The sequence below is a fragment of the Manis javanica genome, chromosome 4 (assembly GCF_040802235.1).
Source record: "Manis javanica isolate MJ-LG chromosome 4, MJ_LKY, whole genome shotgun sequence".
In the NCBI taxonomy this organism is placed as follows: domain Eukaryota; kingdom Metazoa; phylum Chordata; class Mammalia; order Pholidota; family Manidae; genus Manis; species Manis javanica.
In genome coordinates, this window is record NC_133159.1 from 130178477 (window position 1) to 130205995 (window position 27519).

Genomic DNA, 27519 nt, shown 5'->3' on the forward strand with positions numbered 1-27519 from the left:
TCAGTCATTGATTTAAACATTATTAAGCACCTGCTCTTTGGCAGACACTGTTCTAGACTTACAGAAGTGAATACAACCAAGTCTCTACCCTTATGGGGCACTTAGGCACTTAGGCATGTATGTAGTGGAGCTTCACAGGCCAATACAGTAGCCACGGGTCACATTTTGGCTATTTACATTTTAATTAATTAAAATTACAAATAATTAAAACAATTCCTGACTCAAATTAGCCACATTTCACACGCTCAGTAACCACTTGTTGCTAGTGGCTCACATATATGGACCAGGGATAAACACAAAGTTTTATTGGATGGTGCTGCTCCAGAGGGAAGAGAGAAAATAAATGGTATATCACACACAGGATTGAGGAGGGTATTACCTCCCCAGATGGGTGGAGAAAAAAGAGATGAGATAACAGTGGTATATAGAGAGGACTTGTCAAGTCAATTGGTGACTTACATCTTCAGCTGAGTGATGTATATAAGAACTTTTATAATATATATATATTTATATATCTGAAATATTTTGCAATTAGACAAGGTTTAGCACAAGTCCTAGTTCTTGCCCTTCATTCCCCGAGTTTCAGAACTGACCAGAGGAGCAGGAAGAAATGGAGGGGAGTAGAGTGAGGAATTTAGGAAGGCTTCCTGGAAGAGGTGTGTGCTGCTAGATGTGGAGAGAGGGGATGCTGCTGCCTTGCTCCCATCCTCTCCTTTAAGTCCAGCTCTGTGTTCCTCTGAAGGAGTCACTTCCATACAACAACCCTCTAACACACACACAGAAAAGCAGCAGTCCCCTGATACTAACTGGCATTTGGCTATTTAGCCTCATTGTCAGCACCAAGTGCCTCTTTCTCTAAGGGGACCATTACCTCATTAACTGCCGAGTGGGGTGGAACCAGCAGCTGTCCCTGGTTGGGCTAGGGGCTAGGTGGGCTTCTGCTTCATACTGTCTGTTGGTCCATCTGCACCCCCTCATTAGTCCTAGGCTTTCTCAAATGGAGGCCACCACAGGGTGGGAAGGAAGCAGTGGGTTTGAAATCAGAATGAGTTGGCTCTAGACCCAGGATGAAGAGAATAAATTCAGCCTCCCAAAGTGGGTGGGAGGCCCTTAGGGTGACTTGGCCTATGCAAAAATGTTCATTCATCCCCTAGGGGTCCTATAATTTGTTTTATTTTTAATATTTTAACTTTTCTTGATGCTGATCCAGGGCTTTCTCCAAATTGTCTCTTTTCTGTTATGGACAATTTCATACATATAAAAGTGGAGAATAGGTTAATGAATCCTCATGTATCCATGTGTCCATACTCCACCTCCAATACTTGAGGTTTGGGTGGTCATTTATCCTATCCCTGTGTCCTTAATTTGCTCAGTCATTGATTCATTATTTCTTTATTAAACACTGCCAGTGAGTCAGTCATTAGTAAACTTATTGAGGACCTGGTATATGCCAAGTTCTTCACAGACCTAATTTTATTTTCTTAACCTTGCTGTTATTAACTCTGTTTTACAAATGATACAATTGAGCCACAGAGAGATTAATGACGCTCAAAGCACTAACTTTAAATTCTGTTTTTTCCTACTGTTCCATTGTCTTGATCTTGAATTACTAAATATCACAGTGCCTACCCAGACAAGAGAGGGCTTCATTCACTTATGTTTTATTAAGCTTCTAGTGGGTGCCAGGCTCTGTGCTGAACAAGACTGACATAATTCCTGCCTTTAAGGAGATTCAACAAATTTTATAACTGAAAGTGTTAAACGTTACTCTGGGGTTAAGCCAGGCAGCTAAAACAGAGGAGCCAAACTCAGTCTTAATGGGTCAAAAGAAAGCTTCATGGAGGAAGTGATTTAGACATGTGGGACAAAGCAAAGGGCAGTGAGGGTGGGCATGGCGATACTGGGGGGCTTGAGTTTATTTTCTTCAGTTCTTGTCCCAGCTGCAACAAACTGGAGGGCAGAGACACAGTAGTGAAGCACAGTAAAAAAATTTTTTTTATTAAGGTGTCATTGATATACACTCTTATGAAGGTTTCACATGATGAACCTTGTGGTTACTACATTCACCCATATTATCAAGACCCCCCTCATACTCCATTGAAGTCACTGTCCATCAGTGTAGTAATAGGCCACAGAGTCACTACTTGTCTTCTCTGTGCTACAGTGCCTTCTCTGTGACCCCCCACACCATGTGTACCAATCATAATACCCCGCAATTCCCTTCTCCCTCCCTCCCCACCCCTCTCCTTTGATAACCGCTAGTCCCTTCTTGGAGTCTGTGTGTCTGCTGCTGTTCTGTTCCTTCAGTTTTGCTTTGTTCTTATGTTCCACAAATGAGTGAAATCATTTGATACTTGTCTTCCTCCACCTGGGTTATTTCACTGAGCATAATACCCTCTAGCTTCATCCATGTTGTTGCAAATGGTAGGATTTGTTTTCTTCATATGGCTGAATAGTATTCCATTGTGTATATGTACCACTTCTTCTTTATCCATTTGTCTACTGATAGACACTTAGGTTGCTTCCATATCTTGGCTATTGTAAATAGTGCTGCAATATACATAGGGGTGCATATGTCTTTTTGAATCTGAGATCTTGTTTTATTTGGGTAAATTTCTAGAAGTGGAATTCCCACGTCAAATAGTATTTCTATTTTTAGTTTTTTGAGGAACCTCCATATTGCTTTCCACAATGGTTGAATTAATTTACATTCCCACCAGCAGTGTAGGAGGGTTCCCTTTATCTACATCCTCGCATCCTCACCAGCATTTGGTGTTCCTAGTCTTTTCTATGTTGGCCATCCTAACTGGTGTGAGGTTATATCTCAGCCATCCTAACTGGTGTGAGGTTATATCTCATTGTTTTTAATTTGCATTTCCCTGATAATTAGCTATGTGGAGCATCTTTTCACGTGCCTGTTGGCCATCTGAATTTCTTCTTTGGAGAATTATCTGTTCATATACTCTGCCCATTTTTTAATCAGGTTATTTGCTTTTTGGGTGTTGAGGCATGTGAGTTCTTTATGTATTTTGGATGTTAACCCCTTGTCGGATATGTCGTTTACAAATATATTCTCCCATACTGTAGGATGCCTTTTTGTTCTACTGATGGTGTCCTTTGCTGTACAGAAGCTTTTTAGCTTGATGTAGTCCCATTTGTTCATTTTTGCTTTTGTTTCTCTTGCCCGAGGAGATGCGTTCTGGAAAAAGTTGCTCATGTTTATATTCAAGAGTAAAAATTTTGAATGCACTTCAAGAGAGGAGGGGGCCTGAGTCAAGGCAGAAAAAGGCAGGTTTACTTGAATAAAGCAGAGAGTAAGGAAAAATGGGGGAAAGGGAAGCTTATTGAACTGCTGCTCGGCCTAAGGGCATAATCCCTTGCCAAGTCCTGAAGCCAATGTCACCTGGCATCCAGTGTCCTCTTGGAATCTACACAGCATAGGAACTGAGTTCCTACCACCCTGAGATTTGGAGGAGCTGCAGAGCACTGGATGGAGTGTGATTCTGTTCTGAGAACTTCCCAAAAGCAAAGAAAAGAGACTTTCAGGCAGGCTGCTAAGGAGCATGATTGTCCAGCTGCTGTCCTGTCCATGTCACCCAGGTGGCAGGAACTTGCAAGCCCAAATCAGAGCTCTCAGTAGTCCTTCCCTACTTATTTCAAGTAGGGACAGAGAGAGTGACACACTGGAAGAAAGGTGAGTGTGAGCAACCTCAGTACGCTTAAGGGTTTGGGGTCTGGGGTTTTATAGGGCTTTTTTGAGTAAGGGTCAGCATAAGGCATGGTATATACAGGTGATTTATAATTCCTTTGGAATCTTGTCTCAAGAATAGGGTTATTTAGGTGACTGTGTTAGTTTGGGACTTTAGCATTCTTTGTCCACATAGGTTTACTTACACTTCCGAGGTCTGTCTTCTGCCCTGGTTATAAAGTTACTTGATTAGGGGCTGGAGGGAGAGAAAAAAACAGTGTATAGTTTAAGTTAAAGAATAAACTGGGCCTTTTAGCAGACTAAGTAGAGTTTACAATGGCATGATCTAATTGACACAATGAAGACATGGATACTTTTTCTTTATCTGGGGAATATCTGGACATATGAAATTGTTCCAGGCCTTTGAAGCTTCAACTGATTAACTCATTAACTCTGTCTTTTCTGGCTTTCTAGTTTTATCTGGTTAACTCTTTGAGTTCCTTTTAGTGGGCTTTACTGGCCTTATTCTCCCTCCACCAGCTCATATCTATTTTTCTGCCTAACAGAATATTCCAGGGAGGAGAAACAGTAAGTGCAAAGGCTGGAGGGGAGTCTGTTAAATGCTGGGAACTGTGAGTAGAGGATTTCAGTATGGCTAGAACACCTGAGATCAAATGGTAGAGTAATGGAAAACATGGCAGGAAAAGCAGGAATAATCTTGAGGGGTCTTTGATGTCACACTTTAGACTATTCAAAAGTCAGTGGGGGAGGGTCTTAAACAGGAGAGTGACATCAGATTTGAGTTTTAGAAAAATCATTCTAAATGTAGAGAATGGATTTGAGGGGGTCAGGCAGGGAGACCAAGTAGGAAGCTGGTAAGAGTAATAGAGGTGAGTGGGGATTGTGGCTTGGACAAAGACAATGCCAAGGTAATTGGAAGGGGAGGGAAATGAGACAGCATGTGCATCTGGTATTCTAAAGTGAAGGGTCCATAACCCAGGGTGTTAGCCCCTTTCCAAAGACTTTTCATTCAAACTCTCCAAACTAATGTTTATATGAAGGCGGGTGGTGGGATTTTTCAGAAATACTATTGTTACTGGAAGCGATCTTGGGGATCAAACAGCCTTCTCCTCCAAGAAAAGCCCAGAGAAGCAAAGCATCTTGCTCAAAGTTACGCAGTATGTTAATAGCATAATATGATTCCCTGCAAAGTGTTCCCTAGCCTTCAGTGCGGCTAATGGTTAGGGGTACTGTGCCAACAGGACTAGACCTAAGGTGACCCAAGAAAGATCTGAAGGAGTTGGACATAGGTTCCTCCCCCTACCCTCCACGCCGCCCTGCTACCCTTTCCCCCAGGCGCAGCTCCAGCGATCAACCATGAATAATTGATGAAATAGTTCCTTTGTGCAGAACCCCAGATGCACAGATAACTCTGCAGTAGGATTCCCTATCCTGAGATCTGAAATTCCTTCCTCAGCTCTCTGCACTCCAACCAGGGAAGGGGGTAAAGGGCATTCCTATGGCAGCCAGTCCCCCCGACTACTCCCCAACTGTCATGTGGTTTCTCAAACCCGGTTCTCAAGGAGAGGCCCCTTCTTCAGCGGCTGCACTGTTGCCATGGCAATCAGGTGGGTGGACAGCCCATCCTATCTAGAGCCACCCAGCCCTCGCGTGGGGAGTTACCATAACAACCCCCCTAGTACTAGAGGGGGGTGGGTCCCGTCCCGCCCCCCTTCCCCCGCAAATAGAGAGGTGGGTGGCTTGATTGGCAGCTGGGCATAGCAAAGAAGAGAAAGGGAAGGAAAGGCGTCAGAGGGGAGCTAAGAAGGAAATGGGGTGGAGAAAGGGCAAAAAATAGGGAAGGGAAGGAAACGCCTGTGCGCACGCGCACCAGCTCGTGGGCCCCGCTCCGCGGCCGCATGGGCCGCCGCCCACTTCTTTCACGCCAGACTCGCGCGGTCTCACCATCTTTGCGCGCGCCTTTCGCGCTCTCGATCCTGCGCCTGCGCGCAGGTGTCGGCGCCTAGGGGGAGGGGAAACGGCGCGCTCGCGTCACGTTCCCTCGTCCACCCGCCTGGTGCACGGCCACTCCGCGCCTGCGCAGGAGAGTCGGGAAGCTCGGGTTGCAGGCTCCGGGACGATAGCTCCTGTCAGTCGGTGGGTCGGTCCTCCCGCCGGCCCTCCCCCTCCCTGTTTTCCCGGGGAGGCGCGGCAAAGTCCGCCCCCGGGATCCCCCAATGGGGGAGAAGCGGCGACGGCGGCAACGGACTAACCGAGCCGGAGCGTGAGCGGCCCCGGGGCACCGTTCCCCGCGGAGGCCATGGGCGACCCAGCCCCCGCCCGCAGCCTGGACGACATCGACCTATCTGCCCTGCGGGTGAGAGCGCTGCCCCCCAGCCTCGCGCTTTCCCGTCCCCGCCGCAAGGAAGCGGGGTGGCTGTACACCTCACGTGCTTTCCGGGCGCCTCCTCCGCCAGCCTCATCCCCCTGGGCGACCCCCGCCCCTTCCCCGGGCGCGGGCCGCGGCTGGGCCGTCGCCCTCTGCTCCACTTCTCTCTCCCCTCGCTGTAGATTCTGGGAACCAATCCGGTCCCCACCCTGTGGCGCCCCACCCCCACTCTTCCCTGCCACCGCTGCCTTTACCAGGTTCCAGACCCCCTTCCTCCAAGATTTTTAGGGATCACCCACTGGTTCCCCCCAACTTTGGTCCCCGTCACCTGCAGAATCTTCATTGTGGTGCCTTTCCCGGGCCCCTTACCTCCTCCCGGACCTCCTTCTTCTCTTGCCCTTACTTGTATCTTCTTCCTCCCCCTCCTCTTTCTCAGGGCCTCGAATTTTGATTTTGCAACTCTCTTGACAGCCTCCCCCTCATCACCCTTTCTTCTTCTCAACCACCCCTCAATTGCATCTCTTCCCTGGTCGGAATTTCAGCCTCCCATCTCTAGCCCACACCTCTCACCGTCGCCCGTACCCCGGTGTTCAGCTCTCCCTATCCCTTCTCTCGGGTTTCAAGTGCAGCAGTCCAGAACCAGGCATTTCCGGTCTCAGAGCCCCAGAATATTACATTACCGACTCTGCAGCAGCGTGGGGCTGGAAGGAGACAAGAGCACTGGGGGAGGAGGGCAGGTATTTATTTTCTTCAGAAACTAGCCTGGTCTGGGAAGGGGATGTTTACATGTATGTACACACACAGAACACATGCTGCATGTGGTCAGTCAGGAGACTGGAAAAGCCGTGGGTGTTTATGTTGGCTGGAGGGAGGAGGAGGTAATGGAGATCTCTCAAGGGAGGGCTAGTTAGAAAAGGGGATAAAAGGAAACAATTGTAGCAGGAATTTCTTCGAAATACCAATTATTGTCCCTTTTTGGGGGCTCGTGGATGCCTCATTTGGGGAGCTTTCAGCATTTTTGTGGTTTTTCTTCAGCACGGAGGCTTAAGGGACGACTGAGTGATTTCAAGGTGAACACACCAGACTGTCACCCAGGTGGTGGTGGTGTCCTGTGTCCTTCGGGCTTTTTCAGCAGGCCAAGGGGTGGGGAGAGCAGGATTTCCCATCTCTGGGTCAGCTTCACTGGAGGCCCCTGTTGAAACTGCCTCTGGCTTTTGAGTTAGCCAGGGAACGTGGTCAGTAGTGGGAAAAGGCAGTCAGCCACACAGGTGCCCCGGATATGACTGGAGGAGAGAGGGGAATTGAAGAGAGCAAAGTCATGTCCTTAATTGGGTCTCTCTAGGTGACACAGTTTTTCTTGCCATTCAGGTCATAATTTGTTTGGTGCAGTGTTAGGCCAGGAGACATGACTTGCTGTAGAGAAAGTGATAAGTTGCTGAGGAGGGAAACTGAGCATTGAATTTCTCCATCTATTGTTGGTGGGTTAAGGGTCTGAAGGCTTTAGGAGGAAGATTCTTATGATCACTTTAAACTGGGTTCTCATGGTAAGCCAGTTGGGACATGATAATGGAAACCCAGGCTCCCCTTAATGTACTCTGCTCTGCAATCACTGTCTTCCCTTACCACGTTGGTTATTGATTAACTCTGGCTATAGGTTTCTGTGGTTGTGGTGACTGCAGTACAATTAAAAATGGGAGGGTCCAAACCATGACCTTTGGCTTAAGCAGTGTAGGACCTGCTTGGGCTTCTCTTTTCCTTTAGACTCTTCTGGTAGTTTGGCCTGGCCCCTCAACCTAGGATTTCCAGCAATTCTGCACCTCGGATGTGGTATTTCCTTTTTGGATTTCTCTGCTTAAAGCCTTCCTCAATTGCCACTTTCCTTATTCTCCTCTCCCTTCCCTCAAGGAAAGCCTGCTGACCTGCTCCCAGGGGTTCTGTCTTTCCTGCCTCCTGCTTCTTGAGAAAGCGCTGCCCTTCCCCCACTGCCACCCCAGGATGCCAGGGGAGGAAGAGCTGTGCTTTCTTTTAAAGGGGCTAGAGACGGTTTGCTTTCTCCTTGCTGCTGACCTTTTCTCAGCCTGTCCCTTCTGCTGCACCTCAGAGGGCTGCTGTGGCACTATGGAGCAGCTAGCTCAGTCATCCCTTGTTCTGTTTCTGCCTGGTTTCCAGTGAGAAGTGTTAACCAGGAGACTTTGCAGCAGAGCATGTTTCCCTTTCTACATCATCTTCTAGTAGAGGGGGCCTAGGGAAGGGAATGGGAGAGGAACATAGTCAGCATTCATTAACTTGTTTTGAAGAGCCCAAGTCATCCTTCTTTTGTTTCAAGAAAAGGCTTGGTTTTCAGCTGGTGATGAGAGTAATAGTCTGGATTAGGAAGATTGAGTTGCACTAATTTCTTAGCCATGTATGTGTGGGGAGGCCTGATGGACCTGCCACTTTGTGACCACAGGCACACTTGATCTCTTTGAGGCTACATTTCTCTACTGCACAGTAGCATACTAGTAGTAGTAGCTGTATTCCTGAGTGTGAGTGCTGGCTTTCTCACTGTGTAGCCGTGGCCTTGCTCCCCTGTCTCCCCTTACTAAAGGTTCTGCAAAGAGCCTTTCCTCTCTAAAGCACCATTTTTTCATCTGTACAGTGGGATTGGTAATAGTACTGAACTCAAAGCTGCTTAGAATTAAATGAAATACTGCATGTTAAGTACTTAGTCCAGTTCCTGGCACATAGTGACCGTATGGTAGCCCTTATTGTTATTATTGTTATCAGATGGCAATCAGAGAAGGCTTCTAGCACAACAGTATCTAAAATAGCACTCTCTACCCTGCTTTATTTTTATATAAATTTTTATATAGATTCCCTTAGTCTGCTTTATTTTGCTTCATTAGTATTTATCACCAGCTGACAAGAACAGCTGACAACATGGGGATTAGGCGAACTGACCCCCCTGCATAGTCCAAAATTTGTGTGTAATTTTTGGCTCCCCAAAAACTTAACTACTAAATGCCTATTATTGAGCAGCAGCCTTACCAATAACATAGTCAATCCACACATATTTTGTATGTCATATGTATTATATACTGTATTCTTAAAGTAAGCTAGAAAAAAAAGGTGTTTTCAAATTGTCACAAATCCCCCCAAATTTTCCAGTATGTCTATTGAAAAAAATCTATGTGTAAGTGAATCTGTGCATTTCAAAACTGTTGTTCAAGGGTCAACTGTATATTTTTATCAACCCTGACTAAAACGTAAGTTCTGTGGAAGCTAGGATTTTGACTCTTTTGTTCATTTTTGCTTCACCAGTGCCTGCCTGTCACAGTGTTTTGCACAGAGTGGGGACCCAAATGTTTGTCATGATAGCAAGTGAACAGTTTTGGCACAATGCTTGCTTGGAGAGAAAACAATAAATGTCATACTTGTTAGGCTTCCTTATGCCCCTCTTTTATATTCACACAATTAAGTATATTTCTTTTCTGAGTTGTTTTTGGAATCAGACCTTGGTGGTAAACAGAGTTCTGGAAGCTTCCATCTGAGCAGTGCCCTTAAAGTAAAGTTAGGATCATCCAAGAGAAAATACGGACCTCTTAGTTCAAGCTTTCCCTGTGTCCAAGCTTGGTTATATTCCAAAAGAATCTTCTGACTTGGAGCTCTTGGCTTCCCACAAAGGATAAGTATCAGTAGAAGTGGATGGGACAAGGAGGGAGCAGACCCCAGGCTGACCTGTTTCCTTTGTATTATAGCTCCTTTTGGTTGACCCACTTCATAAATCAAACAGCTTCTCTTTACTGCCCAACCCTCTGGAAGTTTTAGACCGCAGTGTCCTTGAAACTACCGAGCTGTGCTCAGTATGGCTGTATTGAAATAATATCGTGGAGCTAGGTCAAGAGGGACTTGTTGCTAGGTAGTAGTGCTGACAGAGATATTCTTTTTTAAATGATTTTGTGTTGTTGTGTCCATTCTTTGGAGAAGTCTTCCCTTTCCTTCCCTTCTCATGAGGCTGTAGAGCCAGCACTTGGAAAGTTGGCAGTTCTAGGCCTGCGTTTCTAGGCTGCTGAACAATTTGGGACTGCTACTGTGTTCTGATGTGCTCCCTGTCCAAATGTTGATGACAGATGCCTCAGGCAGGGGAATGGAAAGCTGACCTCCCACAGTAGAAATAATGGCATTGAGTAGTGACTTTTTCCTAGAGAACTGCGGATGAGGGTAGGGCTGTTTGGGGAGCTAGGAGCATTTGGAGTGAAGTGAAATGCTGCTTTGGAAAAATGATGGAAGGAAGATTACAGAGAACTTTGCTGAAATGAGGTGTTAACTCTTCCCCTAATGAAATGAGGTGTTAACTCTTCCTCTGGAGGCAGGCAGGGCCCTAGAGAAACCACCAGCCTTTATGCTGTGGGATAGGATAGATTGCCCTAGTCCTTAGTGATACATGGAAAGGAAAGTCTTTGGAAAAGTGAGGTTTTGACGGTGAGAGGGGTCAGCAAGAGAGCCAGCTGGTCTACCCCCTCACACTTGCCCCAAGAACTCATTTAACACTATGCTATATAGCATCCTAATTTTAAGTCTGGTCTCCATCCCTTTCAACTTTAAACTGTGTGCCTATGACAGAGTCACTCAAACAGTTTGGATATGTAAAGTGTCCTCACTTGTCGTCTTGGGGACAGGATGGCAAGAAGTATGCAACTGCTCTTTACAAGCTTGCACTCTGGCATAGGTCTATAAATAAGGGATGCTCTAAGCTCTCAACTCAGAAACATAAAACAATTTTAGGACTGGAGAGCATCTCCAGAAACCTTCCAAGAGTTGGCCTGACTGATCTGTCTGCCTCAGACAAAGTTGTGCCAGAGAAAGTCATCAGTGATAGCCTTTCCTCACACCAGATGTTGTCTGTCTGTTGTTTTAAGAATCAGGTTCTGGATACTATGGGAAGGATTTAATACTGTGATCAGAACTATACTAACCTATTTTGTCAGAATTCTGGGTGCATCCACCTAAGAAATGCCTTTGCAAGCTCAGGCTCCCCTATTCTCAACTGTTACTGCTTTCCTCAATATCAGGGTTGGGAAGTTTTTGTTAAATCTGATTCCCATGAGTTATACTCATTTTCTGTTGTCCCATGGTCAGTCATCTTGAAATCTGATATCCAGTCTTTTCCTTTCCCCAAGCACCCACTTTATACCCCCAACTCTCTGTCTTTTCTTTCCTAGGTTGAAGAAATAGAACAAAAAATAATCAGGTAAATAAATCAACTCTCAAAGCATTTCTTGAATGCCCACGGAATATAGGAAGATACAAAAACATTCCGTGGTAGAAGACTTGGACTCTGTTCACAGCCCACATTCATTCTGTCCTCCCTCTCCTGCTTTTCCTGCCATTCTCTTCCTAATCAACCAGTCCTTGACAAGAGCCTGGGATTCTTCCATCTACAGGAAGCTCCTTGAGGGTAATTGAAAGGTTTCTTGAAGCTCTTTGTTCTTTATAAGGGCAGGGAATGGTAGAGGGAGGAGAGAAGAAAGGGATGGAGGCCCTGCAGATTTTGTGCAGTAGCCAGACAGCCTGAGGATGTACTTGCTAACTGTGGGTAGGATTTCCTGTTTTGTTTGAGGAAAGATCTGGAACTTAGTCAGAGGGCAGTGACAAACAAGACAGACATGGTTTTCCTATAGCCTAGATCTTAGTGGGGGGACACATTAATAAAATAATCATATATATGATTACATATATATAAAAGTGCAAACTGTGTTAAGGACTGTTGCTGAAAAGTTTAGCGTGCCAAAAGAGCATATAACAAGAATTGTTTTTCCTGTTTACAGAACAAAACTGGTTGGTTGGTTGAGAGAGAAACAAATCACATGTCAAAAAACTAAGGTGGCATCGCAGAAAGAATAGATAGAGGCAAACCAGCAGGTAGAATTTGATGATGGCCAAAATTGTGGACCTGGAATGGGGCTATTCTTAGGGTGGAGTGTTTGGTCAACAAGCAAAGGCCACAGGTCTGAGGATGGGGTGGAACTCTGGGCTTAATTTCCAAAAGGATTTCTGAACTTTCCTATCAGGGGAAAAGAGGTTTATTTCAAGGGTAAGGGTATGTATAATGGAAAGGGCATATGACTGAAATGACCCTCATTTGTATTTACTGTGGGAAGAATCACTGAGTACTGGGTCTGTGTGGACTCACGTGTCACTGCATTGGGTAGGTGGCTGTGCTTACTGCCTAGAGCACTTATTTGAGGAAGAAAGGTATATCACTAGACATTCTATTTTATATATATTTTTTTAAAATTGTATATATTTAAAATGTACAGCATGTTTTGATATAAATAGTGAAGTGATTAGTAGAGTGAGCTGATTACATTTCCGTCTCCTCACATAGTTGCATGTGTGTGTATGCACCATTAGACATTACTAGCCTGAATGGTGGCAGGACTGGAAGGCAGGCTCGTTTCACATAAAAAAACACAGGTAGGCCCAGCCTTGGGCTCAGCTCTTGTGGTCTGTGGGAAGTAGAGTTTTTCTTAACATTAGATATGGTGTATAAATAGATGAGACCCAGTTTACATTGTGTGCAAGTAGCGGGGTGTAGACCCAGTTTACATTACATAGGTAGGGGGAGTGTTACTGATTTTGTGTGTTTGAAATGAAACAGAGTTGTGGAAGCCACAGTCTTGGGCTTCTTGGAGGAGCCGGACTGCAAGAGCTGCTTAAATGTCAGGTGGGTGGCGGTGGGGAAGATGGTGGGATGGGCTGTGAGAGGTGCTTGGTGGCACAGCCTATGGGAGGAGCCTTAGTGGCTGGAGAGAGATGAATGGAGGAAATGGAGACTCTTAACCTAAGAAAAATGATAATGGTTGGTAAGGGAGGAGGCAAGATGACCTCTGACAGAGTGGATAGTGAGGATCTCAGACTCATCTGGGACATGCAGGAGAGTCTTACAGAGCCAAAGTGGACAGGTGAAGTGGAGAGTTTCTGTGATCACAACTGGAAACCCCCACCACCGAGTCTGTGCCTAAGTCAGTGCACATGCAGCGAATGTACCTCTGCCTTGCCTTAGGGATGAGGCCACCTAAAAGCAGGCCTGTTGTGAGCTGATCATTGGAGAGAGAGAGGGAAATTTTTCATACCCTCTTCCACTAGGAGCCATTTGAGAAACGAATTTGAAGAGCCTGGGTTTCTGAATTGCACCTGGAACCACAGGTTTGGAGTTTTCTATGAATAACTTGCAAGGACAGAAGGAGGATCAGTAGGGCTGAGTGAAGAAAATTCTGCCTTCTTTAAGCTACCTCAACTTGTGCTTTTTCCACAAAGCTTCTCCTGACCATGCTGGCCCCCACTGGTCATGTTCTCCACCTTCTCACAGACCTTATAATTTGGCATTTGAACGTATATTGCCTTGTATTGAATCCCTTGTTAGGGTCTTGCTTTCCCATCACTTCCTTACATAAAGGGACCATGATCTACATTTCCTGGTGATCCTCCACAGTGCCTACAAAAATGCTGAGCACATAGTAGGGGTTCAGGACTTACTCACTTGTATGTGATAGGGATCTTAAGTCTTCCTAAGATTGATTCTGCAAGCAACAGAGCATACCTCATGTATGCTGGGCACTGTGTGACAAAACAACACAGATATTTGGTGGTTCTCAACTAGGGTGGCACTGCCCTCCAGGGGGAGTTTGGAAATGTTGAGGAGGGAGATTTAATTGTCTTTCGCCCTGCCTCAGTGTCACTACCAGCAGTTAGTATGTGGGGGAGTATCAGGGATGTTAACCACTCTGCAATGTGTGCAGCTCATTGAAGAATTGTTTTTCCACCAAAATGGCTGCTTGTGGCTCATGTGAAACTTGGTATGAATGTAGGATAGGTCAGGTGAAGGACTAGACAGGCTTCTTCCCTGAAGTCGGAAGTAGTTCCTAAATACCCTCCTTTACTTTGTTCTGGTTGGAGAGAAGAATGTAAGCTCTGAATTACTTGTGTGCATGGCACGTGTCTTCTAACAGCTGTTATTTGGCTGCCAGCACACCTCTGAGGGTAAAATGGGCAGGCTACAAGCCAGACTGTAAGGAAGATTTCCATGCTCTTTATCACTCACCCACTGTTTCTTTCAAGGCACATTTGTGAGAAAGTGGCTGAAGCATGTAGTACTTGGTCTTTAATGCTGAGTGGCTCAGGAAAGAATCTTCAAGAAAACAGTCAGACAGGCGCCCCAAACAAAGCCTAGGCAGCCTGATGCAGAGATAGATGTGTGCACGCAGCATTTGAGAGGGGAGGCTAGCACTGGTGTCTTCCCTTAGGTCTTTTCATCCAAAGGTTGTCTCCTTGAAGACTGGTTGTGAGTGTATGTCATTGCTCAAGTTGCAGGGGAGTAACCAGAGGGAAGACCTAGCACGTCCTTAGGAGAAAAACAGCTTTGGGAGTGAGTGAGGGGCTGGGAGCAGAGCAGCTGATGGGGACAAGTTGAAGCCATGCAGCAGGGCTGCCATCCACTTCTTGGTACCTTGTAATCTGATTGAGGAGCAGAACTTCACAGGCTCTTAGTCTTGTCTGGCTACAGTTTGGAGAAGCTGAAGAAAGTCCCTCTTCCCTTAACAAGGTCATCCTTGACTGGGGAAACTACCTTAGTCCACATGTCAAACAAAGCCAGGGTGTGGGGACAGGCAGCATGTGGCTCAGAAGCTTGTCAGTTCTTTTATCCCTGTAGACCTGTAGTAAACCCTTTTTCTTTTCTCAGTTCAGGACAAAGATTGCTCTGATAAAATTACTTATATTTTAATGTGATTGACTTAAGGAGGGGTTTGGGGGTTGAAATAACAATGAATGTTCACTATGCGGTATGTTCTCTCCTTATATTATCTCATTATCCCTCACAGTGACCCATATTTTCTTCAGTTTCAAGATGAAGAAACCAGGGCTTGTAGAACTTGGAAGCTGAATGATTTGCCTGAAGTTGGACAACCAGCAAGTGGCAGATCCCAGATTCAGACTCAGGTCTGACTCATTCCAGAGCCTGAGCTTGTTCAGCCCTGTGCGGTTGGCAGTGTGTTCCCAGCAGCAGGGTATATATGTGGCTACGTGTTGAGAGGAGGGCACTTTGCAGCTGACATTCTAGACCATATGCTTTGAGCAGTATTGTTTGCTGCTTGCTTTAATTGTAAATGTGCAGCCTGTGGTAAACAGGCTTTCTGGGCTTGTTTAGAGATATAACACTGTCCATAATGTTTCTGTCCTGAAGTATTTGGAGACTTTTGAAGTAGGGTCTGTTTCATAGATTGGAAACAGTCTGCATGAGAAATGGTTACTACCCCCCTGGAGCATGTGGTCTAGATCTGTGTCTTGGTAGAGGACAGGTTTTGCTGATACACCTGGGACATATTTTGAGAAGAGGGGGTAAGTGACATTAGCCCAGCCTCTGGGGACTGCTGGTTAATTGGCATTGGTGGGCACATGCTGGGAATACAAAACTCCCTGGGGCCTAGAGCTCATGCCCAGAGCTGATAGAGACTTTTGGGTGTTGGGCTGCCTGACAAAGCACTGTGATAGCAGGAGGGGAAAGACATGCTAGAGAATTGAGAGGATTCAGTCTGGAGCAGAGAGAGTTGAATGATCCAGAAGGCCTGTTTTTAGGAGGGAGGAAAGGAAGACTCTCACTCCCCCTCTCCATTTACAATGTTACTATAGTTACATGCTCGTAACATAAAATTTACCATTTTAGCTGTCTTAAGCATATAGTCGGTGGCATTAAGTCCATTCACATTCTTCTGTAAACCCTCACTGCCATCCAGCTCCAGAACTTTTTTCATCTAACCAAACTGAAACTGTATCCATTAAATAAGAACTCCCCCCCCACACACACACCCCTGGCAACTTCTGTGTCTCCTCCCTTTTTGTGTGTGCAGAGTTGAGCAAAGGGCCTGACATAGCAGATGCTTAATATTTGTTGAGTCAGGTGAGGTGACCTGTCTCAGAAGTCCTGTGTCATAAGGCAACTCAGAATAGTCCCCTCCCACCTGACTGCAATGCAAGGTTATCTTTTTCTGAGAGGGGTTTTAAAATGAAATGGCTGCATGGAATCACCAGAGGATTAAACAGCAGAAAGCAGTTCAGGGTTTCTCTTCCCTATTCGGCTTCTCTTGCCATCTCTCAGCTATGACTTGCTTTCTAGTTCTCTTGTTGTGTTTATTTTCATCATCATGCTGTTCTCAGTTCTTCTCTTCCCGGGAGGCTGGTGGGTTGGTGCTAGGGCAGTTGGAAAGACAGTTGTTTAGGGAGTTGAAAAGAAGATAATAAAATGTAACAGCATTTCCGCATTTGTGTGTAAAGGGCTACATGCTTTAACGGTGCTTTTCCCTGAAGTGGGGGAAAACCATCTTTAGGTGAGTACCTTGGACCTGTCAGAGTGTCTCTGGCTTTCCTGTGTTCCACTTTTCCTGAGGGGTAGCCAGTGATACATCTCTGGCTGGAAGTTGTACTCAGCAATGTATTCACATACCATTAGGAACCTTTCTAAGTGCCAAAAGCTCACACATGGCAAATTCAATAAAGGGAAGGTAGGTTTTTAGGATCTGGTAGGGTGGGCTTGGATGCTTCTCTCCTGTAGGGTGGGCCACAGAAAAGCCCTAAATTCTTATGGGAGGAGGGGGTAGTTAGCTGCCAAAGATGTTTGGGGGAAACCATGCGCAGCCTTTGAGACCCCTTTGATGTCACCTTCCTGGGCCTCAAGGCCTGCAGTGTCGGACTGTAACCATCCGTGGTGTCCACACGGCTGGACAGACCCAAAGCATGAACTAGAATCAAGTTCGATTTCTTAGAATAGAGTTGACCAGTTGGATGGTGCTCCTGGTCTCCTCACTTTGCTTTGTCCACACCCAGTTTCTTCTTTGACCTTCATGGGGAAAGAGGGAAAAAGAGGAGAGTGGGAGAGCCCCCTGTTGTAGAGAGGCCTGTCTTACAGAGTCCAGGCCACGGAGGCCTGCAGCAGTAGGTTTGGGGTGGTGACTTAGGGTCCACTGTTCAGGGCAGTATCCCTAGATTACCAATCCTTGTGTTGGATCCTAAAGACTAAGGGAAAGAGTAAGGCCTCATACTCATAGTCTTTCTCTCTGTCTTCTGTGCACAACTTGAGAGGAGGCACACAGATTTGGCATTATCTTCCAGCGTCTGCCTAATGCTGAATGGCCCTTTTCACCACAGTCCCTCTCACTGTAATCTATTTAGTCTATTTTTTCCTTAGACTGAGCTGGGTATGAAATGAGGTTGATTGTTTTCCTTGGACTGAATGTGTTTAACTATCTTTGATGTACACAGTTTGAATGAAGGAATGTTTCACTCGTTTCTAGAAACACTGCCTTCCTTAGGTGTTGGCCTATATACTCTGGCATTATCGTTTATTATCACCGTCACTAATAAAAGTAAAAACTGATTTATGTGCCTGTGCTTAAAGCACAGCATCCATAGGCCATCGTGCATCTTTTAAGGTGCTAATGGTAGGTCAGGGTCTTGGAGCTTGTTAGATCTGGCTTCTGATACCCCTGTGCTTAACCACTCTGCTCCGTTGCCCAGTCCCCACCAGAAACTGGCTCAGAGCTCATATGTATTTGGCTGACCTGTGGTCCGAGGTGCATTCTGGGCAGATGAGGTGTGTTTCACAAATCAAAGATAAATGCCCCTGTTACTTCCCAGAGCCCTGCCCTGGCCTCGTAACCTCCTCAGATTGGGTAAAATTGACTTCTCCAGAAAGCTCCAGATGGAGGTCTGGTGGGACTTTTGGAGTTTAGGCAGCATGATCCATGGTGAGTGTGGCCTTAGGAGCTAGGAGACATGGTTCTAGTTACAGTTCTTTATCTACAGGATGACTGTCGTATCTTTGGCACTTGGTTTCCTTATTTGCAAAACGAGGGGATGAAAACAGTGGCTCTTAATCAGGGGCTCAGTCAGAATCACCTGGATTGCTTTTTAACCTGCATGTACTCAGGCCCTGCCCCCGGAGTCCAGGGTGCGGCCCTTGTATGTGTGTTTTCCCAGGAGATCTGATGCAGATTTCATCTGAGAACTCCTGGACCAGGGGATCCCCAAGGTCCCCCTAGACCCAGTAGTCCCCATCTCCCTCCTTTTCTCTCTTCCTCATATCTTTCAGTGCCTACTCTGTGGTATGCTGTTGTTCTCAACACTGACCTGACCACATGAACAGATCAGATGTATGATTTGCAATGTACTATATGTAAGGAAAGGTATGCTTGTTGGGTGGGGCCTGTGTGTGTGAAGCTGGGGGAAGGAGGAGGTAAGGGAAATGGGATTGGGGGATGATGGCAAAAGAGGTAACCAGGATGTTGTCTCTAAGCTGTCTGGGAATCACCAGCCCCTACTGTGTAGAGATCTCAGAGTAGGAGCAAAGTTGGGGTGTGGGCTTGAGGCTGGGCATCTGGGAAGGACATAATAAAGGGCAGGTTTAGAAGAAGGTCTGCAGGACTGTTTGAAGTATGAACTTCAGTATACGTGCACTCCAGAGACTTTCCTGAGTCTGTCATTGCTGAGCGGCAGAGTGGTCAGACCAGGTGAGGACTGACCTGGGGATTGGGAGTTGTAACTTGGGTTTTGAAGATAGGAAGGGACCTGGAATAGAGGGGCCTTCTCTGTCATCACTCATCTGCAGAAGCACAGGCCTTGGAGACAGTTAAGTTTTAATCCCAGTTCTGTTACTTTCTGCATGACTTCTGGCAAGGTCATTACTACCCCCATGCCTCATTTACCTCATTTGTCAAATGAGGCTAACAAGACTGCAAGGGCTAAATGAAAGTATAGGTTAAGTATACTTGGGCTGGTAACTGCTTGTTAGATGGGTGGTAGCCGCCTGATTGCTCCTGTGAAAGAAAGTGCCCAGAAAGGCTGTGCCCAGAAAGGCTGTCACCAGGTTCTGTTAACATCTCCTCAGCATTTTGTTTGGGAAAGAGAAGACCACCCAGTCTATTGAGTTCAATCTTAATGGCTGTGGATGGGTGAATCACTGAGCCCCCAGGTGTGGGCATGAAATTCCATGAGCCTGGCTTCCCTTTCCCTGCTCCAGAGTCTTCTACCATTCCCTGAATGTCTTCCAGCCTCACTGGAGAAAAGAACAACCTCAGAATCTAGTATCTGAACTTGAAACTCTTGTCTGTCCTGCCCCCTGAGTCAGGAATTCCAGCGGTCGCTGGGCAGTCACTCTGGCCCCATGTGCCCTTTTGTGTAAAAGCTCTGGGCCCCCTCTGGGGAAACACCCAGCCTGAGGGGAAACCGGAATCACACCCTCAGGGATACTCTGATGGGGATATAGGGCTTTATTAGGATGTGAGGGACTGGACAGTGGTTAAAAAAATGTGTAAAGTGAATGTGCGAGACAGGGCATTGGTAAGAAATGTGTAAAGTGCCTTATTGACTGAAAGAATTCTAGGCTGCTTGGCTCCTCCTTGCCTGGAGATTTAAGACTCTTTCCTTCCTGCCTCAGCCTTCCTGCCTCAGCCTTCTGGCCTTTGTTGCTTGATTAACTCTTACTTGTCCTTTTGGTCTCAGTTTAAATGTCACTCCCCCTTGCAGGCCTTTCCTGCATCACGACCTCCCTTTACTCTTTCTAATAGTGCCCTGTACTTTTCTTCGTAGTCTTTCACAGTTGAATTTATATAGTTATTATGTCATTATGTCTGCTTTAAAGCCTGCTTCCTGTAAGCTACAGGAAAGAAGGGACCATTTCTGTTTTGTTCATTACCACAGTCTAGCAGGTGGTCAATGTTTGTTGAGTGAATGCATGAACTGGTTCACTGGGCCCTAGAGTTGTCATAAATGTAGCCAGGGAAGGATTCTTAGGAGAAAAAGGAGAGACAGGCAGGGTGGAAAGTTGGGTGAGCATGTTTGCTCTATCCTGCTGGTCTGGAAGTTCTTCCTGTCTCACCTACATCCCTTGGGCTGTAGTTTATTCTGAGTTGGTGCTTGGTGGAGCCAGAGAGTATCTGGTCTCCACCCTTTGGAGGACAACCCTGGTCTTCCTTTCTGTGTGTGTGATTCAGACATCCTCCCTGTCCCTGCTGGTCCCAACCTCCACCTGCTCTTCTCCCAACAGGCTCAGCTTTGTGCCCTGTGCCCTTCCTTCCTGGGTTTCTCTTTATAGTTCTTTTGCCATTTGTAGCAATTTTTACTAAATTCTCTCTCATGCTGTTTGGTTGGGTCTCCCATTTGGAATTAGAATCAATTCATGGGTAAGGCTTCGTCCTGAAGCTTCTCTAGTCTCTTCCCTTGGGTTTGTGGACACCTGACTCCCACAGGAGGAGGTTGGCAATGAGGTATAATGATTTGTTTGTGTAACATTTGAAAACCAGCAGTGAGAAGGGTTATTATTATCCAGCCCCTGATTATTGTTGTCCTCCTCTGTGAGCTTGGTGTCTGCCAGCCTGAATGGGCTTGACGGCTCCCTCCCTGCCTGCCTGCCTTCTGCTGCTTCCTGACTCTGCCCTTTCTTGCTCTTCCCTAGCGTCTGCTTGCCAGGGACTTCCCTCCTCCCTGGCCCTGTCAGCCCTAACTCCAAGGCCTTAGGTCTTTTTTTCTCCCTCCTCTTTCACTTGCTCTCCTCTCAATTCTACTTTTTTATTCTGTTTCTTTTTGCCTGAGCTGGCACTGTTCACTCTAAATTCCAGTAACACCAAGTCTTAGTCACCTTTTGACTGTTTTTCCTTACTGTATGGGAGGCAGTCTCTTCATAAAGACTATGCAAGTTTGTAGCACTTAGTGGATTTCAGAATGTTTTTGCATGTATAACTTCTTAGCTGTCATTGAGTAAGTAAGGAAAAGGTTCTGAAAGGTTTAGTGATCCGCTGGTTTGCCTCAATTACACAGAAGAATCGGAACCAGTGCCCAGGCCTTCTGATTCTTTATGAAGTACAAACAAACCCTCACCCTTCCCTGTCATTCCATCTTCCTACACTCCCAGTTTCCATTCTGGTGAGAGAATCTGTCAGAGTTATCCTCTTACATTTTTGAACCTTCCTGTAAGTTGTCCTCAGAGGTGGGAACCTCTGCTTTTCTCACCTATGCAGCCTCTTGCCCACTTTCTTTCCAAAATGCTTAGCTCCTTTCTCCTCCAGGAAACCTTCCCCTTATCTCTTCTGGCCCTGTTGCTTCCTACAATCTTTAGGTCCTTGTTTATATCCCCGTTTGGGTTTTGCCAACCATATAGGAGTCCCCTTCCTTAAGACAGTCCACTTTCTAGTGATACATATATCCAAGCATATAAACTATGGGGCACTGATTCACAGGCAAAAAAGGATGCACTTTTAGTAGCTGCCCTAGTGCATTGCTTTTATGTGAATATTCATGGATTATTTTGGAAGAATGAAGATAAACCCAAAACTAGTGTTTGCAACCCTTGTATTAAGGAGAGAGGAAGGTTTTTCTAGATAATACCAACTTTCTTTTATTTCTATATTCTTTCATTCAGCAGATAGGTATTGAAAGGGGCCCTGACCTCCATGAACTTAGTCTGGCAGAGGAGACAGACAATTAAAAAGTCAGTCACAAAAATGTGATTGGTGCTATGAAAGGGGCAGTACTGAGTACTGTGGGAGCAGGAGTACTGTCAGGGAAACTTCCCGGAGAGGTGGGCATGGGGGCATCCAGGTAAAGAGGGGAATGATGTGTTTGGAAGAGTGAAGAGCATGTATAGTGACCCAGAGGTGAGAGGGCACGGCTGTTACTAGAACAGAGAGAAACCCAGTAGCGCGCAGGTCTCTTGCCCCTCTGCCTCATCCCTACACCAGGAGGAAACCAATGATCCCGAGATGGGAATTGGCAAGGCTCCAGATGAACCACACGTGGGATAATCAACTGTAAGGCAGTCAGGTCTGAGCCAGAGGAAGAAGCTTTTTTGGCTCACTAGTCGCAAATGGAATCTAGTGGACAAATTTCTGGGGGTGGGTGGTGGGGGTCAGCGTGGGGTGTATGGGAAGCCTCCTTGGATTTGCCATCAGGAGACCAACCAGGCTTGAGTTCTAGTTCCACCTTGACAAACATTTAATTTCTTGGAGCCTTGGTTTTTCTCCTCTTTAAAATAGGGTAATAATTCCTGCCTGGCTCCCCTACAGGTCTGAGGCACAAATGAGATAATGGCTGGGAAAGCACCTTGCAGAGTCTGAAGTGCAGGACCACTGGGTGATGGCAGCAGTGGCAGTGAGGTGATGAAACTGATTCTGCTGGCCTTGGGCAGAAACTGCTTCTCGTGGCAGAACCAAGATCAAACTGCTCTGACAGCTTGCACGTTTTAAAAGCAAAATCCTTAAAAAGTTGAGACTTGGGAAGTATCAGCGAGGTAAAGGGAAGATAGCATCTCAGTTGCCTAGAAGACTGTGCAAGGTATTGCAACCCTGGGCAGTGGGATGGTTAGAATGATCTCCAGCAGTCTTCAGACCTGAGGCTGGGGTTGTCCTCCCAGGCTTGCAGTTCTCTGTTTTCTTTTAGAAGGCTCTGGAGGCAGGCAGAACCTCAGAAGTAAGCTGTTTATCTTTAAGGTCTTTTGGTTTATTTTTAAATTTCTGACTGTGATGGTATTTATTTTTTCCTTTTCCTTTTCCCCCCACTTCTCCAGCTCAGCATCAGAAAGAGACCATCTGTCCCCTGCTTTGCCTGTGGCCATTTTAGAACCAACACTAGGCTGCTTCAATTCTGGTCCCCTCTGCTTCCCTCCTTCCCCCAGCTGCTGACTTTCTCTCCTCTGCACTCCTCCCCAAAACCTCTCAGCCAACTCCCTCCATGTGTCAGCTACCCACCTGTGAAGACCTCTGGCCTGGATAGAGCTACCAGCTCAGGGCCTCTGTCTGAGGCAGCCCTGTGGGGAAGCTGGGCTTTGAGAAGCCTGGAGGGGAACTGCTCCCAACCTCCATGCCTAGGCAGGGTCCCCTCTGCTCTGACTGATTTCTGATTACAGTGGTATTTGTGTTCATGTATGTATCATGTCTGAACTTGTTTATGCCTCTCTGTGTGACTGTAAGTGTGTGTATGCATCTGTGTTCATGTTCATGTGTGTGTCCTGGCATGGAGACCCAGGAAGAGTGGCTTTATAACTACCTATCCCCACCAGCACGTAAACACCTGTCTTGGTTTCTTTCTCTCCCCTCAACTCCCAGAGTTTACTTGGTTTCCTCCCTTCTTGCACTCCATTCCCACAAAAACATACATAGTGGGTGATAAACAGAGGACTAGTACTTCACAGTACGGAACCAGAATAAAAGGATACGATGCAGTTCCACAGTGAGAGGTAGGGTTAGCCCAGAGCAGACGGAGAGTCAGTTTTAGGGAATGATGAAAGCTGGGAAAAGGAGTTTTTGGAAGGTTTTGTTAGAGCCCAGTTTATTATTGGACATGATGGGTGATGGGGAATTGATGAGGATTTTAACCTTCCTTTCCTTCTCCCTTCCTTCCAGTGTGTTGGCTCAATGAAGAGGTGCCCCAATGATCCCACTCCTCCATTGACTTCCTTTTGCACCATAGGAACATTTCATCTGTCTCATGCTTTGGCTCTGGGCATACTTTCCACCCTGTGCGCTTTGGGGTAGGAGTAGGGGTAACGTGACTCATTTCCCTGGCTGCCTTGGGGGTAGGTGGAGACTGACTGGGGCCTTGGAGGGCCACCCCTGTCAAAAGGCAGGCATCTGGATCCATTGGGTCCGTGGGGCTGTGTTCATTTTCTCTGCTTGCATAGGATGAGGTGACCTGATGAAACTTTTCCGCCGCTTCCTATCCCATCCTACACATCCACTCCCATTTTTTTCCTCTTACACACATACTCTCTCACAAACATGCTGCCTCCTGTAATTTTTTCTCATGTGCATGCACATACACATCCTTTAGCTACTCACAGCTAATTGAAGGATGTCTAAGTCTCCACCTCTGCACAGAATACTCTGCACCTTCTGTGTCTCAGCTGGTACTGAGTGCAGCCTGGGGCCCTGTGGGACTTGAACTGTTGGGGAAACCTGTCTGCCCTGTCTCTCATGCCATTTGCCCCTCTCCCAGGGTTAGTAATCTGGTTGGTAGTGGAGCTAAGGGATGGGGTTTAAAGCTGCATTTGCATGACAGGCAGTGTTTTACGACTTAGATGGCTGGGGTTTTAGGGGTGACTTTGAGTCCACTGATGTGCTCCTGGGAGGTTGAAGGCCCTTCCCCAAGGCTGTGCCTTGGTCTCTAACGCTGCCTTTGCCGCCCTCTTCCTCCTTGTGTGGGCCTTCTGGGTCACAGGAAGAGCTGAGGAAAATAGGCCTATTGTCTTCTTCTGGGAGGCAGACTGGAGGGCCTCAGCCCAGCCCCGTCCCAGTACCAGATAAACAGAGGCTCCACAGGTCCTGGCAGCCCTGCTCTTCCAGGGCAACAGAGTGGTTTGGCTTTGGACTCCCTTATGCCAGCTCTTGAGTCCCACTGTAGGCCACAAGTTCCCATTCTTGTTCCCTGGTGGCCCTCTCCTTTACGCCCCCTGCACTAGCTGTTTGTCTGAACCTGTGGGCCTCTGTGGAGTCCTGGTGTGCTTGGCATAGGAGTGAACCTGTCTCCTGATGCCAGAGTTGGGGTTGTGGCCACCTCCCCTAGCCCCTGTTCTCCTCTCCCCCCATACCCTGTGCTGCCCCACCTCCTGGCACTGCTCCCCTGTTGGAGGTAGGATGGCACCTTGCCCAGGTTTGGGAAGGGCAATGGTTACAGCAGCAGGACCTGCCAGGGCACGTGCAAGTGAATAATCACTGCTGAGCCTGAAGCGCCGGGGAGACCAGTCCTTCCCTTGTCTCTTTCCCAAGGGCTTCAGCCCTTCCCCAGACTTTATGGTTCCAATTCTACCTCTACTAATCCAGCAGCCTCCCAGAATCTCCTGGAATTCTTAATGGGTGGGCCCTTCCAGCTCTGAAATTCTGTAATTATAAGACTCATGGGTCGGCAAAAATGTGGGGGATACATTTTCCCATTCTGCCTGCTTCTCCTCCTGTTGCCTCACAGACAATCTTATCCCTTCATTTTAGCCTATGTTACTTTTCTCAACACGTTAACTCTCTCCTCTGTGTTGGGGTCTGTGATTTATAAGCTCCTACAAGGTAGAACAGGGTTTAAGAAGTCACTCTTTGACATGCATTTTTTAAAAAAATTGTTGACTAATATTAATAACAGTTTGCGTTTGTTATAGTACTTTGAAAAAAAAAAAAACCTTTACCCCTCAAGGGATTTCCTTTACATGCAAAGCAGACACAGCCTGAATGACTTTCCCCATTTGGAGACAGGCAATCTGAAGTACCATGGGAAGAGGCATATCATTAGAGGAGGTGCTGTTAGCAGGACAGGACTGAAGGCCAGGGTTCTAGTCTGCCAGCTCTGAACCACTTCCAAGAAATGTGACTCCAAATGTAAGGTGCTTACTTCCTTTTGCCCATTCTGTCATCACCCTTTCATCCTGGATTCCACTGTGATTCCAAACCTTTCCCATACATTTCTAGGTTTCTGCACACAAATAGGGGGTAATTGGGGTTTTCTCCTCTCCTTCACTTGTCCTACAGCCTTGGCTAACTGCTCACTTGTCACTGAGCTTCAATTCATACCTCCACTGCCACTGTATCCCAGCCTCTAAACTGCACTGTGATCTGGCAGTCCTGAAACGTTCATACATGAACTGTTTTGCAATTTCTCTTGGGAAATAGTTGACAGCTTTCATTTTTAATCTAATCTCCATCTGTTTTACCATGGCATTAAAATGACTTCCTGGTTTCCAGGAAGGGAAAGGATAATGTCAGTTGGGGCTGGGCCCTAGGAGTCAGACTACCTGCCTTGCCGTTTATCAGAGCTATGTTCGCCATATCCTCTTTGTTCTTTCTCCAGATATGAGTATAGGAGGGGTCCAGGAAGTCCCTTTAGGGTCAGCAGTAAAAGGAAGAGCCCAAGGCCAGTTTGGCCTGGTTCCCTCTTGGCCAGATCTAGTGAACAGAGCCCTTGATGAAGGTGTAAATCAGCATCTTGGGAAGGATTGAGGTGCTGTGCCAAATTGCCACTCTGTATACATTTATGAAGCACATAGCATGTGATTCTGAAGCATAAGGCAGTGCCTTCCAGAAATCTCCGAGCTTTGGCTGAGGAGACTGACACACCTGAAATCACAAAGGGGGATTTGAGCCAGAGCAAAGTTTGAAGGGACAACTTTCTTTCTGCATCCTTACTAGCCCTCTGGCTGCATGTTTCCTCTTCGCCCACCCAGCTTGGTGCCTCTTCTCTTCCCCTAGTTCTTTATCCTAAACTTATCCTGGAAAGCTTTCTTTGACCAAAGCCATTCTGCCTTGCTCTGTCTGGCATGTAAACATTAAATCAGCAAGCACTGGAGTACCTCATGTATACTCAGAAACATACCTGCTGTGGTAGAGAAGCAGGAACAGGCAACAGGCACTTCCTGAGCTGTGCCTGGCAGCATCCTGAATGAGCTGCATTATCACTGTAGGTGTGGTGCTGGCTTTAAATGTGTGTGTCAAACACTGACCCTTGCATTGCACATGGCATTACATCTACCTGGATAGTATTAGCAGAGAGTTAACATCACTGTTGTCTCTTCATACCTGAATGTGGATAATTGTAAATTGTAGGCAACATCATACAATGTAGAGCACAGTGCACACTGCCTCTGACAGTTTTTGACTTACACAAAGAAATCTGTTCATTGTCTCAGAGGCCTGTTCTCCAGTAATTGATTCCAGCACTTTTATGATGCCTTCCACAGCCTCTCCATCAACAAAGCATTTATGCTGTTTTCATGTATATACAATATTGGAGGTAAGAAATGCTTAGTAACATTGAGTGAGTGAAAGAAAGCAACCACAAACTGTTACTCCACATGCTCACCATGCAACAAAAGTAGCTTTGTGCATGTACAGGCTCCCAGCCATACAGATAATGCTGCTGTATTTTTCATTCAGGCAACTCTATCAGCACAGTCTGCATCACTCTCATTCTGTATAGTACCTGGGCACCACCTGAGCATGATTCCTGCCCTTGAAGAGCTTCTCTTCCAGTTGGGGAGATGAGACATAATCATGTGAAAAACTAAGTAATGATGCTGTTGTCCAGCTTGTTTGCTTGCAAGAAATCTGCTCAAGCTAGGTCAGATAAAGGGACAGTTAGAGTGTAGACTCTGGAGCCAGACCACAAGCATTCAAATCCAGGCTCTGCCACTGAATGAGCTCTTTGACCTTGGGCAAGTTACTTACCTTCACTGAGTCTTGGTTTCCTCATCTTTAGACTGGGAATAACAACAGTATCAATATCATAGAGTTTTGTGGGCTTAAATTGATTGGTATGAATAAAGCACTTAGACCAGTGCTGGCTACCAAATATTAATTTACTTTAAGATCCAGAATCTCATTAACAGTCTGGGCATATGAACTGTAGTGTAGCCAGTTCCTTGGAACTGGAACTGTAGCTT

At 46.4% G+C, this 27519-nt stretch overlaps 1 protein-coding gene and 1 long non-coding RNA gene across 18 annotated transcripts in view; one reads left to right on the plus strand and one right to left on the minus strand.

Moving 5' to 3' along the window:
- Positions 1 to 1972: 1972 nt before the first annotated feature.
- Positions 1973 to 11272, minus strand: LOC118973993 (uncharacterized). 3 transcript variants are annotated; one of them, XR_012130518.1, is made up of 3 exons: positions 6134 to 11272; positions 3895 to 3944; positions 1973 to 3199 (listed from the first exon to the last, which is right to left on the minus strand). It is a non-coding gene; the product is annotated as an uncharacterized lncRNA (long non-coding RNA). The 3 variants fall into 3 exon arrangements; XR_012130516.1 differs by having other exon boundaries at positions 1973 to 3944; XR_012130517.1 differs by lacking the exon at positions 6134 to 11272 and adding an exon at positions 5654 to 5790 and having other exon boundaries at positions 1973 to 3944.
- Positions 5805 to 27519, plus strand: part of MINK1 (misshapen like kinase 1) — a 48092-nt gene continuing 26377 nt past the window's right edge. For 12 of the 15 annotated variants that reach the window (XM_073234960.1, XM_037026792.2, XM_037026793.2 and 9 more), the window contains exon 1: positions 15038 to 15056. Coding sequence is in view for 1 of the 15 variants with exons in the window: in XM_037026799.2 (XP_036882694.1) it covers positions 6009 to 6065 (57 nt within the window). In the remaining 14 variants the exon portion in view is untranslated. Of the gene's footprint in view, positions 6066 to 15036; positions 15057 to 27519 lie in introns of those variants that run through there. The other 3 variants (XM_037026791.2, XM_037026794.2, XM_037026799.2) reach the window with 2 other exon arrangements.